Raw genomic sequence first — 13,891 nt, 5'->3', positions numbered from 1 at the left:
AGCTAAGTACAAATTAATTATAAATGAACTTTATACGGACAACAGCAAAATGGAAACTGAAGTTTCGGGTCGTCGGGATGTTGTTGCAGCACTTCAGGATCGTCTCGTAGGCAGCTTACAGCGTAAGGATTGCTTGGAATTCGTTGTTTCAAGCTGCTACTCGAAGTCCCCTTTTAAACAGTGCTGGAGGCACTTCCAAGCCTATCCGAGGCACCTCCAGGCCTTCGAGTGGCACGCATGGATCAGCTCTGATCTGGTCGCACCTTATCCCACTGAAGGCACCTCCAAGCTGCTCTAAGATGCCTCCAACGCCTGGTCCAAGGTGCCTCCAGTGACCTCCGAGGCGCCTCCAGTGTCTCTGGACAGCTGGCTTCAGTTAGCTCCCGAGGCGCCTCCAAGCCCCATGGAGGTGCCTCGGACACTGTTCATCCGAGGTCTAAGTTGCTCCTTTGTTCCTGCAAATTGTGTTAGTTCCAAACACAAACCCTACAAAACAAAGTTAGCAGAGAAATAATATGATAGATAAACTTGACAGTCGTCGGACTATCCACGTCTGACTTCGGATTTCCAATCGGAAACCCTAGGTCGACCTGACGCCTACTATTCCCTCTATGGGGAACACGTCCTCACCTACTCCACTCAGGAGATTTACTTGTTGCCAGTGCGATCCTCCAGATCGACTGGACTTTTGCTCAGCGTTCAAAGCTTTCGGACTTTCTGCTGGACTTCCGCTTCCCCGCTGGTCCAGTCTTTCACCTAGTTCGCGACACCAGGACTTTTCACTTAGGGTTACCTCCCCCTAAGACTTTTGCCTGAAGCTCTTGACCCACCAAGACTTTCCGCATAGGGTTACCGCCCCCTATGACCTAGGGTTACCACCCCCTAGGGTTTTCTACCTGCCTAACCACAGCTAGGACTTTCCTGAAACACTAAATTAAGTACATTAGATCACAAAACAACTTAACTTTGAATTCCTTTGCCATTATCAAAACAACGGTCGATCGTCAGATGCTTCCCGCACCAACAAGTAGGCCCATTCCCCCTGGCCATGGCTCAAAGAAGGTTCCTATTGGTGGCTGTAGATTACTTCTCTAAGTGGGTGGAAGCTGAACCGTTAGCAAGAATTACTGAGAATGCAGTCATCAAATTCTTGTGGTAACACATTATTTGTAGATTCGGTATTCCACATAAGTTAGTTCCTGATAATGGAAGAAAATTCTAGGGATAGAGAATTAGAGAATGGTGTACTGGATATGACATTACACAGGCATTCACCTCTGTAGCATATCTACAGAGTAAGGGCAAGCAGAAGTGATCAATAGAGAAATCATCAGAGGACTTAAGACTAAGCTAGATCATGTTGGTGATAGTTGGGTAGATGAGTTACCCAGTGTGCTATGGGCTTACCGTACCACCCCTCGAGAAGCTACATGGATAACTCCATTTCAACTAGTATACGCGGGAGAAACAGTAGTCCCCATTGAGGTTGGGGTAGAATCTGATCGGAGACGGCTTTATGATGAAGATAATGATGGTCAACGTCTTATGGAACTCGATCTTATTGAAGAAGCTCGGGACAAGGAAGCAACTCGTCTTACATCTTATCGACAGCGAATGAGACAAAATTATAATAAAAGAGTTATCCCCTGATTCTTTTAAGTAGGGGATTTAGTGTGGAAGCGTGTTAAACCTGTGGGAGATGTTAGTAAATTAGCACTCCAATGGGGAGGACCATACAAATTTATACAGAGACTTGCTTCCAGCTCTTATTATCTCCAAGACTCAGAAGGGAGAAATCTTGAGAGGCCTTGGAGTGCGAATTACTTACAACCATACAGAGCCTAACAAGTACGCCTGTAATTTGTCCATATATTCCATTTAATTTTTGGATATAATGAAAAGATGCAGGCATATACTCTTTACATTACTTTGATAAAGTTAACCAAACAATTCTTCTTTCGAGCGTGCTTCCTCCGCTCATTGCTATACGAGTGTATTTCCTCCACACGACAATAGTCGATCGGGGACCTTAAGGAGTGACCGGGCTGGCTTCCTTAAGGCGAACCGGAGACTCTAAACCTCTGACCGTTGAGCGTGTTCCCTCTACTCAAGTCTAGTCGAGCATGCCTCCTCCGCTCACTGCTATTCGAGTGTGCTTCCTCCGCTCGCTGATAGTCGATCGGGGACCTTAAGGAGTGACCGGGTTGGCTTCATTGAGGGGAACCGGAGACTCTAAACCTCTGACCATTGAGCGTGTTTCCTCCGCTCAAGTCTATTCGAGCGTGCTTCCTTCGCTCGCCGATAGTCGATCGGGGACCTTAAGGAGTGACCGGGCTGGCTTCCTTGGGGGGAACCAGAGACTCTAAACCTCTAACCATTGAGCGTGTTTCCTCCGCTCAAGTCTATTCAAGCGTGCTTCCACCGCTCACTGCTATTCGAGCGTGCTTCCTCCACTCGTCGAAAGTCGATCGGGGACCTTAAGGAATGATCGACCTAACTTCTTTAAGGAGAACCGAGGACTTTCAACCCTCAAAGTTTAGGCAGGCTTCCTCCGCTCGGCGCTAGTTAATCAAGAAATTTTAAGGAAAATCCGATAGCATTTCTTGGAGGATGGGCGAAAACCCTAAGTCTGGAACTGGCCTTCTTACATCAATGCAAATTCATTCGGGATCACATGCCCGACCGAGATATACCAATACTTTGGCCTTCTTACATCAATGTAAATTCACTCGGGATCACATGCCTGACCGAGATATACCAATACTTTGGCCTTCTTACATCAATGCAAATTCGCTCGAGATCACATACCCGACCAAGATATACCAATACTTTGGCCTTCTTACATCAATGCAAATTCGCTCGGGATCACATGCTCGACCAAGATATACCAATACTTTGGCCTTCTTACATCAATGCAAATTCACTAGGGATCACATGCCCGACCAAGATATACCAATACTCTGGACTTCTTATATCAATGCAAATTCACTCAGGATTACATGCCCGACCGAAATATGATAATTTATGGGCCTTCTTACATCAATGCAAATTCGCTAGGGATCACATGCCCGACCGAGATATACTAATACTTTGGCCTTCTTACATCAATGTAAATTCGCTCGGGATTACATGCCCAACCGAGATATCCCAATACTCTAGCATTCTTACATCAATGCAAATTTGCTCGGGAGTAAGTGCCCGATTGAGATGTATCAATACTTGCGCCTCCTCACATCATGCTAAATTCGCTCGGGAGAACAGACCCAACCAGAATATATCAATCTATCAGATTTCAAGCGTTATCCTATATTCGTTCGGGAAGTATATGCTCGACCTGAATATAATAATGTTATTTCCTTTTCATATTAATCTAAACTCGTTCGTGAGGATATTCCCGACCGAAATGGGGTGATATCCCGGCCTTTTTCACACTGATTCAGATTCGTTCGGAAGTACATTCCCGACCGAAATACGATAATACTTCGGCCTTCTCATGTCATTTTATATCCACTCAGGATTACATACCCGACCGAGATATATCAATATTATAGTCTTCCCATATCAATTTAAATTCACTCGAGAATATGTGCTCGACTGAAATATGATAATATTCTGGCCTTTTCATATTAATACAGATTGATTCAGGAGCATAGTCTCACCCAGAATATATTAATACGTTAAATTCCAAGTATTATCTTATATTCACTCAGAAGTATATGCCTGATCGAAATAAATCAATTTTCTGGCCTTCGTATATTAATGCAAATTCATTCAGGAGTATATTCCTGATTGAAAAATGTCAAGACGATGGCTTTCTTACATTCGCTCGAGAGTACATTTACAATTAAAACAACCCCAAGTTCTGGAGTAAAACGAGGGTAGTTTCGAAGACAAGCTGGTATGTCATAACTCTCAATTAGTCATTCATAATTTAGAAACATGCTACATGCACCCAACTACTTCACGAATTCTCCTTTTCATGATTTAATTAACATATATTCATTCTGAAAATTCATTTACAAGCATGCTTGGAGTAGTAAGTAAGCTTTACAAATATGGTCTCAAAGGAATTCAACACAAATAGTTTTACCTGTCCACCAAAGTTCTACTTAAAACTACTGACAAGGTCCTTAGGTAGTTCCTTGTTAAGTCACCGACAGTCTATGAATCGGGGAGGAGGTTCTTGAGGTAAGAACCCTCCTTCTCGCAATCGTGTCAAAACCCCATCAACTGAGTGAGTTAAGGTCCCCACCATGTGACCGGCGAACTCATTTGTAAATTCAGGAGAGGCCAGGTACTCTCGACGATGGTTTTCCCATCTTTCCTCTTCACTCACCTTATATGTCTGTAATTTTAACTCAAGGCGTTCCGCTTTCTCTTGGAAATTGACCTTTCAATTTTGAGACGCTCTGACTCCTTAGTGAGGAAGTCTATTTCAGAATCTTGAGTTTTCAATCTCTCTTGTAACTGTAATAACTCAAAATTTTGGGAGGCCAACTCTTGAGCTAAATCTGGAGATCTAGAGATGGAAGTTTGAAATTGTTCTAGAATAGAAGAACTAAGAATAACATCTAAAATAGCCTTATTCTTCTGGACCACCTCAACACTCAACTAAGAGGATAGGCTCTGTATTTGTAATTCCAGAGTCTTTTTCTCTTCTTCTTTAACCCCTAATATTTGGCAATGATGCTGCAAATCCTTCTCCAAAAGGTCATCAGATTGGCTTGAGAACTTATCTTCTCTTGGAGTTGGGTGACCTCATTGCCCGGAGTAGGGGAGGCTGCCTTTAGGGCTCTTAATTGATTCTTCAACTCTCTGTTCTCCCTCTCTAGATCAGTAGCCAAGTTGCCCATGTAGAAGCTTGAAGTGAAAAACTAGAGGAATATAATAACATAATTAGTATATGCAAACTTAAACTAGAAAAACATATCTAAAATACTTACAGTGGAGGCTTGTTGATTGTATGTATCAGCCTGATCAAAAATGTTTTTGTCTCTTAGAGAGTTCTGGCCTTGTACCCAAGAATCAGCCAATAGAAGAAGGAATAGGGTCGTTCCTCAACAAAGAATGAAGACCTTGGGCCAATTTGAAAAGCACTCGAGGAGGGACCGGAGCTAAAGGTCCCATGGAAGAAGAAGGCGGTGGCCCTGGAAGGGGAGGAGAAGGTAATATACTGGGACGAGAGGGAGAAGGACCAATGTTAGAAGTAAGAGGAGGTCTTGGTGCAATAGTGGTAATGGTGGGAGGTAAAACAGAAGACGCTGAATCAACAGTTGGTCTAATAACAACAACATCTTGGGAGACAGAACTGGAGGACCTTTTATAAGGGGTCCTTCTAGCTCTCTGATAAGTTAGGAATTGATACATTACTTTTGAATTAATTTGTGGTGTTCCCAATACATTTGCACATTTTAATTGTCAATTTTAATCATAATCTTCAAACAAAGATTTTTATGGGCCTTGTAATGTTTTTCCTTCTAATGCATGATTTATTTCTCATTATGTGAATGTGGTCTTGTAGGGTACAAATGGACTCATGATACAAGTGGAAGATTGGCCCATCTAACTAATGAAGTAGTGCTATACCACATTTGGGGCTTAACTAAACCTGGATTCCAATTGATTTCAATGAGCCTAAACCCAAGCTAGATCACACATGAGCTTGACACGAACTTAGGGTTTAATCAGCCAAAACCCTAGGTATAAAAAGGGAAATTTGGCACGGTGAACAGTGAGCTCGCGCTACTGTTCATCATGCCAGATTCTTGACGGCGCGGTCGCAGCTCCTCCCTTCATCTAGATCCGAGATTCAGCTTGTCCTCATTGGCGTGGAGTTCCTGAGCTGCCGGCGATCAGATTTCGAGCATCGGGCGTCGCCGGTGAGTGGATTTTTCAACCGCAGCACTGTAGCAGAGAGTCATGATTTTTCAACCCTTGTCGGCGGTGGTCCTCCGATCCGGGTTCCGTTCATCCACAGAGTTGAAGACGATATTCCTCCGGAGACTCTAGTCCAATTCTGACATCAAACCATCAACCGTAGCTTCCATTCCAGCTTCGCGACTCCTTTTCTAGGCGGCGCTACAGAGTTTCAGCTTGTTGATGATTTCTGTGAGCACTCGAGTGAATCTGAGTTTGTTTGGAGCTCGAGGACACCATCCGACTTCTGTTGGAGTGTTCTCTGTAGATCCTTGTGTGACAGAAAGGAGAAGACAAGTTTGGTCCGAGATTTGAGTTGAAGGGATGTTAGGTTTTCTTTGCAGTTTGATCATGGCATAGATCTTTCTTATTTCTGCATTTCTGTTCTGAACTTGTTAATTCACAGCTTCGATTTAATTTTAGTGTTATTTTCTGCACGAATCTGTTCTATTTAGTTTAGTTCTTGTATGTTCTGCTTCGTGTTCTATGTTGTTCTGTTGTTGTGCAGCAGTTACTGCTATAATTTAGTTTTCTTCGGTTGTGACTGGTGATTTCTGTTAGAGCTATTTGTTAGTTGTTAAGTTAGTAGGGTTATTATCTGAATTAATGTCTATTGTGTTTGGTTAGATTAAGAGTGAAGTTTTGTTTAATTTATGTTCTGAAATGCCCTAAGCTGAATTTCTGCACCCTGTTCCAGTAGGTAAGTTCAGCTGGTTAGGAAGATTTAGTTTAGTATCAATTTCTGGTAGCTTAAGATCATTTCTTCTAATTTGCTTGATTTAATTCAGATTTTGAGAGGTTTAATAATCGTAATTTGAAGTAGTGCGAGATATTTCTGCAGTTTTACAGTTTTGCAGTTTTGTAGATCAGTGCAAGAAATGTTTGAAGGTTTGTTTCTTTTGGTTATTTAGAGTTTATATCTACAGTAGGATAATTGTAGAGTTTGAAATTTATTTCTTGGTCTAATATTCTAGTTTTACTACAAAATCCCATTTCATAACTTGAAAACCCAAAAAGAGTGTTCTTAATCCAAGACAAGCATGTTCTAGCATAATCCTCGAAAAATTCGACTCAGCCCTTATACTAAAACATTTCCTTGTGTAGTTGTGGGTTTTCAATCATAACATTAATTTGGGAGTTTATTTGTGAGATCAATTTGAATAGCTACCAAATTTTGGCGTCGTTGTCGGGGAATCTTAAACTTTGCTAGAATTGTTTGTTTGTTTTGGTGTGAATAATTTCTTTCTTTTTCTTAGCTGTAGTCTACTGATTTTATTGAATATCTACTAATTTTGATTATTTATTATCTTGCATGACTAGGTTTTCCTTTGCAACATTACTTGAGCTTGACCCGGAGATTGAGAGAACCTTTTGGGCTTTAAGGAGACAAGCTAGGTCAGCAGCAACTTGTGAGAGCAGAATTTCAGAGATTGATAATCAGATAACAGAAGGGGATCGAACTATGAAAGAACTTGCAGCTCCAGATGTGTCTTATAAGTACTCATGCATCACTTATCCAGACTTGGCAGGAGATTTTGAACTCAGATCAGGACTTATTCATCTGCTTCCCAAATTTCAAGGCTTATCAGGAGAGGATCCCAACCGCCATCTACATGAATTCCATGTGGTTTGTTCCACCATGAAGCCACAAGGGATTTCAGAAGAAGACATTAAGTTGAGGGTTTTTCCATTCTCTTTGACGGGAGCAGCTAAAGTCTGGTTATATTGCCTTCCAGCTGGATACATTACAAGTTGGATTGATATGAAGAGAGCCTTTTTGGAGAAATTTTTCCCAGCTTCTAGGACTGCAACTATCAGGAAGAACATTTGTGGTATTCAGCAAGTAGTGGGAGAGACTCTTTATGATTATTGGGAGAGATTCAAGAAGTTGTGTTCGAGTTGTCCACAACATCAAATTAGTGATCAGCTCCTTGTTCAATATTTTTATGAGGGTTTACTTCCCATGGATAGGAGCATGATAGATGCAGCAGCTGGAGGAGCCGTGGTGAATAAGACTCCAAATCAAGCAAGAGAGCTAATTTCAAATATGGCGGAAAACTCACAGCAATTTGGGAGTAGAACTCTTGGTACTAGAGTGGTTAATGAAACTCATTTAGTTTCGACTGAGCAACAAGAAATTAGAAACAATTTGCAAGAATTGACCTCTCTAGTGAAGCAAATGGCATTGCAAAATTTGTGTCTTGTTTCAAATTTTCCTTTACCAATGATGAAGTTGTGTGGAATTTGTTTAAGCCAAAATCACTCTTCAGATCATTGTCCTAATCTACATCAAGATGAATCTGTTGCAGCCATTTCAAGACCTCAAATTTAGCAACACAAATATGATCCCAACTCTTCAACTTATAATCCGGGATGGAGGGATCACCCTAATTTGAGGTATGGGAATGCATTTTATCAGCAACAACCTCAAGGGTAGATTCATCAGCCATATTATCAGCATCAACAGAATCAGCATCATTACCAGAATCATCGAGCAAGTCATTCACAGCAATTTTAGCAACAACAGCAGCCATAATCTCAACAATACTTCAGCTAAAATAAACAATTTCAACCATTCCAGAATTTTCAGCATTCAGATGTTGCAAGTCAGCCACGATTTCAGAACTCACAGAATCAACAAACACATTTCCAGCATGTTCAGCAACCTGTGCAGAATTTCCAGCAGCCAAGTAATGTAAATCAGCACCAATTTCAGCTTGCACTACCTTCTTCTACAAGCCCAAGATCAATGCAACAACAGCAAAACTTTAGCATTCAAAAATTGAGGATTTGATGCAGCAAGTGCTTCAACAGCAACAGCAGATGATGCAACAGCAGCAACACCAGCAGAGGACTGATACAGCACTGCAAAACATTGAAAGGCAAATTGGGCGGCTGGCTAGTAACATTAATCAGATGTAAAATCAATGATCTGGATAATTGCCTTCACAACTGACTTCAAATCCTAAAGGAAATGTGAGTGCATTAACTCTTCAAAGTGGTAAAACAATTTCAGACCCAAATCCGAAGTTTTCAGTTGGATCACAGCAAAGTTTACCTAGGACAGCTTCAGATTCGACTCCACAAAGTTTCCAGAATTTTCTAGCAAATTCAGAGCAACCGGATTTTGCGCAGCATGGGATTACTGGAGCTGATCAGCAACATTTCAATCAACCGGCAGCTTCAGAATCTGATCAATTTGATGGATCTGATTTCAGCTTGACATTTACTCCAACAACATCTTCAAAAACAGCACAGAATCTGGACAATTCAGCACAAAATCTGGAGAAAAATCTGAACCAGCAAGGAGCTGAGTCTTCCATTCCGTTACCTTTCCCTCAAAGAAGTGTACAACCAAGAAGAGAAATGGAGGAAGAAAAAGCTAGGGAATATCAAGAATTGGTGAAATTATTCAGCAAGGTTGAAGTGAATGTGCCCTTGCTTACCATGATAAAGCAAATTCCTAAATATGCCAAATTCCTCAAGGATCTTTGTGTGCATAAAAAGAAATTGAAGGGAAATGAATTGATAAGTATGGGGAAAAATGTTTCAGTATTACTTCAACCAGTTCCTCAGAAGTGTGAAGATCCAAGAGTTTTCACTGTTCCTTGTGTTATAGGAGATTGTATTTTTGAAGATGCGATGTTAGATCTTAGAGCTTCTATTAATGTGATGTCGAAATCAGTTTTTCAGTCATTGAGAATTGGACCTTTGCAACCCACAGGTGTGGTGATTCAATTAGCTAACCGAAGTCAAGCATATCTAGCTGGAGTGATAGAAGATGTTTTGGTAAAAGTGAGGGAGTTAATTTTTCCTGCAGATTTTTACATCTTAGATATGGAGGGTGATGTGCTTGCAAACAGGGCTCCACTTATTCTGGGAAGACCGTTCCTGACAACTGCTAGAACAAAGATAGATGTACATGGAGGAACTCTTTCAATGGAAATAGGAGACACAGTGGTTAGATTCAGTATTTTTGAGGCTATGAAGCATCCAAGAGAGGATCATTCTATACTTAGCGTGGATATCTCAGAGGAGTTGGATGGCATGGAGTTCTTGTCAGATATTGATTCAGACTTAGAGGTTTCTATTTTGGTCAAGAGGATGAATTCGTTGCATTATTGGAGGATGTTTTAGCTGTGGAATCTGATGTTAACTCAACTGAATGTGTAGGGGATTGCTTAGGAGTTGGATGGCATGGAGTTCTTGTCAGATATTGATTCAGACTTAGAGGTTTCTATTTTGGTCAAGAGGATGAATTCGTTGCATTATTGGAGGATGTTTTAGCTATGGAATCTGATGTTAACTCAACTGAATGCGTAGGGGATTGCTTAGGAGAAGCATTACCCCTAGGATCGCTCAGAGAGGAAGAGGTATGTGTAGGGGATTGCTCAACAGCACTACCCCTAGGATCACCTACTATTGACCAGACACAGGAGGAATTGAAGTCATTGCCTCAACATTTGAAATATGCGTATTTGGGAGAGAATCAGCAGCTACCTGTCATCATAGCTCAGAATTTGTAACCGGATCAGGAGGAAAGATTGTTAGAGATTCTGAGACAGCATAGAAAGGCCATCGGATGGACTCTGGTAGACATTCCTGGGATCAGTCCTTCCATTTGTATGCATAGGATTCACTTAGAGGAGGATGTGAAACCAGTGAGACAGCCACAGAGACGACTGAACCCTTTGATTTTGGACGTGGTAAAGAAGGAGGTGACTAGACTCTTATAGGTTGGCATTATTTATCCAATTTCTGATAGTAAATGGGTCAGTCCCATCCATGTGGTTCCGAAAAAGTCAGGGGTGACAGTGGTAGCTAATGAAGAGAACGAACTGGTACCCACAAGAGTAAAGAATTCTTGGATAGTATGTGTGGACTACAGGAAGCTGAACCAAGCAAGCGAAAGGATCATTATCCACTTCCTTTTATTGATCAGATGTTGGAGAGGCTAGAAGGTAAATCACATTATTGTTTTCTTGATGGGTACACTGGTTATTTTCAGATTTGCATCGACCCAAAGGACCAGGAGAAGACCACCTTTACTTGCCCTTTCGGGACATTCGCATATCCTAGGATGCCATTTGGACTGTGCAACGCTCCAGGTACTTTTCAGCGATGCATGGTGAGTATTTTTGGTGATTTATTAGAGCATTGCATGGAAGTATTCATGGATGATTTTTCTATTTATGGCTCTTCATTTGATGCATGTTTGGAAAACTTGTCTCGAGTTTTGAGTAGATGTATCGACACGGATTTGGTTTTGAATTTTGAAAAGTGTCACTTTATGGTAGAGCATAGCATAGTTTTAGGTCATATAGTCTCTAGGAAGGGCATTGAAGTAGATCCTACTAAAATTAGCGCTATATCTTCTTTATCTTACCCCGCATGCGTGCGGGAGGTTCGAGCTTTTCTTGGTCATGCAGGATTCTCCAGGAGATTTATTAGAGACTTTAGTAAGATCGTTCTACCATTGTCTCAGCTACTTCAGAAGGATGTTTTGTTTGATTTTGATCAGAGGTGCAGAGAGGCTTTTGACAGATTGAAGGAGGCTCTTACTTCAGCACCGATTATCAGACCCCCAGACTAGTCCTTACCTTTTGAGTTGATGTGTGACGCTTCAGATTATGCAGTGGGAGCAGTATTGGCACAGAGAGTGGATGGAGCACCACATGTTATCTGCTACGCTTCCAAGACCTTAGACTCAGCTCAAGCGAACTATACAACAATAGAAAAAGAGCTTCTTTCTATTATTTTTTGCTTTAGACAAATTCAGATCATATCTCCTTTGTTCTCATGTGATTATTTTTTCTGATCATGCAGCTTTGAAGTATCTCCTCAAGAAGCCTGATGCAAAACCAAGATTAATCAGATGGATGCTTCTGCTTCAAGAATTCGACGTAGAGATACGTGATAGCAGCGGGAAGGAGAACTTGGTTGCAGATCACTTGAGCAGGATTGAAGGAGACCTGGACCATTCAACCAACCATTGATGATGATTTCAGGGATGAGCAGCTTCTACAGCTGCAGGGTGAGTCTCCATGGTATGCAGATCTAGTGAATTTCTTAGTTGCACAAGTTTATCCCAAACAATTTTCAAAAGCTCAAAAAGATAAATTAAAAAGTGATTCAAAATTCTATGTTTGGGATGATCCTTATTTGTGGAAGTTTTGTAGTGATCAGATCATTAGGAGATGCGTACCTGACTCTGAGTTTTAGTCTGTACTTACTTTTTGTCATTATTTTGAGTGTGGAGGACATTTTGGACCACAAAGAACTGCTAGGAAAATATTAGAATGTGATTTGTATTAGCCTACCCTTTTTCGTGATGCTTATGTTTTTTATCGATCATGTGATAGGTGTCAACGAACTGGGAACATAGGACTTAGAAATGAAATCTCTCAACAATTCATATTATTTTGTGAGATTTTTGATGTTTGGGGTATTGACTTTATGGGTCCATTTCCTGTCTCTTTCGATTTTGTTTACATTTTATTTGCAATTGATTATGTTTCCAAATGGGTGGAGGCCAATCCCACTCGGACTGATGACTCTTCTATTGTTGTTAGCTTTGTCAGGTCTCACATATTTTGCAGGTTTGGAGTACCCAAGGTGATCGTAAGTGATCAAGGGTCTCATTTTTGTAACAGACACATGAAGGCTTTGCTACATAAGTACGGGGTTACACACAAAGTTTCTACATCCTATCACCCTCAAACAAATGGGCAAGCAGAAGTGTCTAACAGGGAGGTGAAATCAATTCTTGAAAAGACTGTGAGACCGGATAGAAAGGATTGTAGCAAAAGACTTGAAGATGCACTATGGGCTTATAGGACTGCTTTCAAGACCCCTATTGGAATGCCTCCTTACAGGATTGTGTATGGAAAAGCTTGTCATTTACCCATGGAGATTGAGCATAGGGCGTATTGGGCGGTTAAAGCATGCAATCTTGATAGTGACACGGTTGGAGAAGAAAGAAAATTGCAACTGCAAGAACTTGAAGAGATTAGATTGGAAGCCTATGAAAACTCATGGATTTATAAAGAAAAGGCCAAGAGATTTCATGACAAACAAATTGAGGTGAAAGAGTTTCAAATTGGTGACAAAGTACTTCTATATCGATCTCGTCTCAAATTGATTAAAGGTAAGTTGAGATCTAGATGGGAAGGACCTTATTGTGTTACTAATGTTTTCTTTTATGGAGTGGTTGAGATTCAGGATATGTCTACTGGCCGGATTTTTAAAGTTAATGGACAAAAGCTTAAAAAGTTTCATGAAGGAGTTAAGGGCTCAGTGGTGGAGGAAATGGACCATATTGATGCTATCTACCCAAGCTAAAGGGGAGTTTCCCTCTATCTTTTGTTTCTTTGTAAATTTTAGGTGCTAGTAGTTTTCTTATTTGTTTAGGTTAAGTTTCAGTTCCATTAAAATTTTCTTTCATTAATAAATCTTGAGTCTAATTAGTTGTGTTGTTCTTGCATGGTTTCGGAGTTTAGGTTTTATATTCATGATAGTTACCATTTCTTTGAGTTTGATAGTCTTTGTTTAAGGAAAAAATGGTACTTCCTTCTTTTGACAAGTCTTTGTATCATTGTTAGGGATTTGAAAAGGAATGTTAAATTTGGCTATCAAGTTTAAAGACTCTATAGCATGAATGAATTCTAGGATTGCATGAGGTTGATACTAGTGGTGGATTCTTGATTGATGAAATGGTATGATGACTTATATTTACCTAGTGAGGTTTGAGCCTATTTGAGTGATGTACTTGTAGCATATTTCAATCTAGAACTTGCTTTAATTCTGATTAATACCTCTAGAGCAGTATTGAGTCATATTTTATGAAATTTACTCCATTGTCATTTTGCCCTCACCCATTTTTGCTATTTTTCTTGTCATGAATCATCATATCTTTGTTCTTTTCTCATGTCTTACTTCTTTGGATGTGGTTATCTTGGATGATATGTGATGATTT

At 40.6% G+C, this 13,891-nt stretch overlaps 1 protein-coding gene across 1 annotated transcript; it reads left to right on the top strand.

Annotated features, from left to right (window-relative positions):
* The first annotated feature begins 12,372 nt into the window (after positions 1-12,372).
* Positions 12,373-13,257, top strand: LOC122039030. Its single transcript, XM_042599048.1, has one exon. It carries the CDS (start codon positions 12,373-12,375, stop codon positions 13,255-13,257), a length of 885 nt encoding a protein of 294 aa, XP_042454982.1.
* The last annotated feature ends 634 nt before the right edge of the window (positions 13,258-13,891 follow it).

This window comes from Zingiber officinale, chromosome 1B (assembly GCF_018446385.1).
Source record: "Zingiber officinale cultivar Zhangliang chromosome 1B, Zo_v1.1, whole genome shotgun sequence".
Classification (NCBI taxonomy): Eukaryota; Viridiplantae; Streptophyta; class Magnoliopsida; order Zingiberales; family Zingiberaceae; genus Zingiber; species Zingiber officinale.
The sequence above is the reverse complement of the archived record's forward strand: the minus strand, read 5'-3'. Positions and strand labels throughout refer to the sequence as shown.

Excerpts from the sequence above, each read along its gene's own strand:
- LOC122039030 (XM_042599048.1), top strand. The coding sequence starts at position 12,373 with ATGGGTCCATTTCCTGTCTCTTTCGATTTTGTTTACATTTTATTTGCA.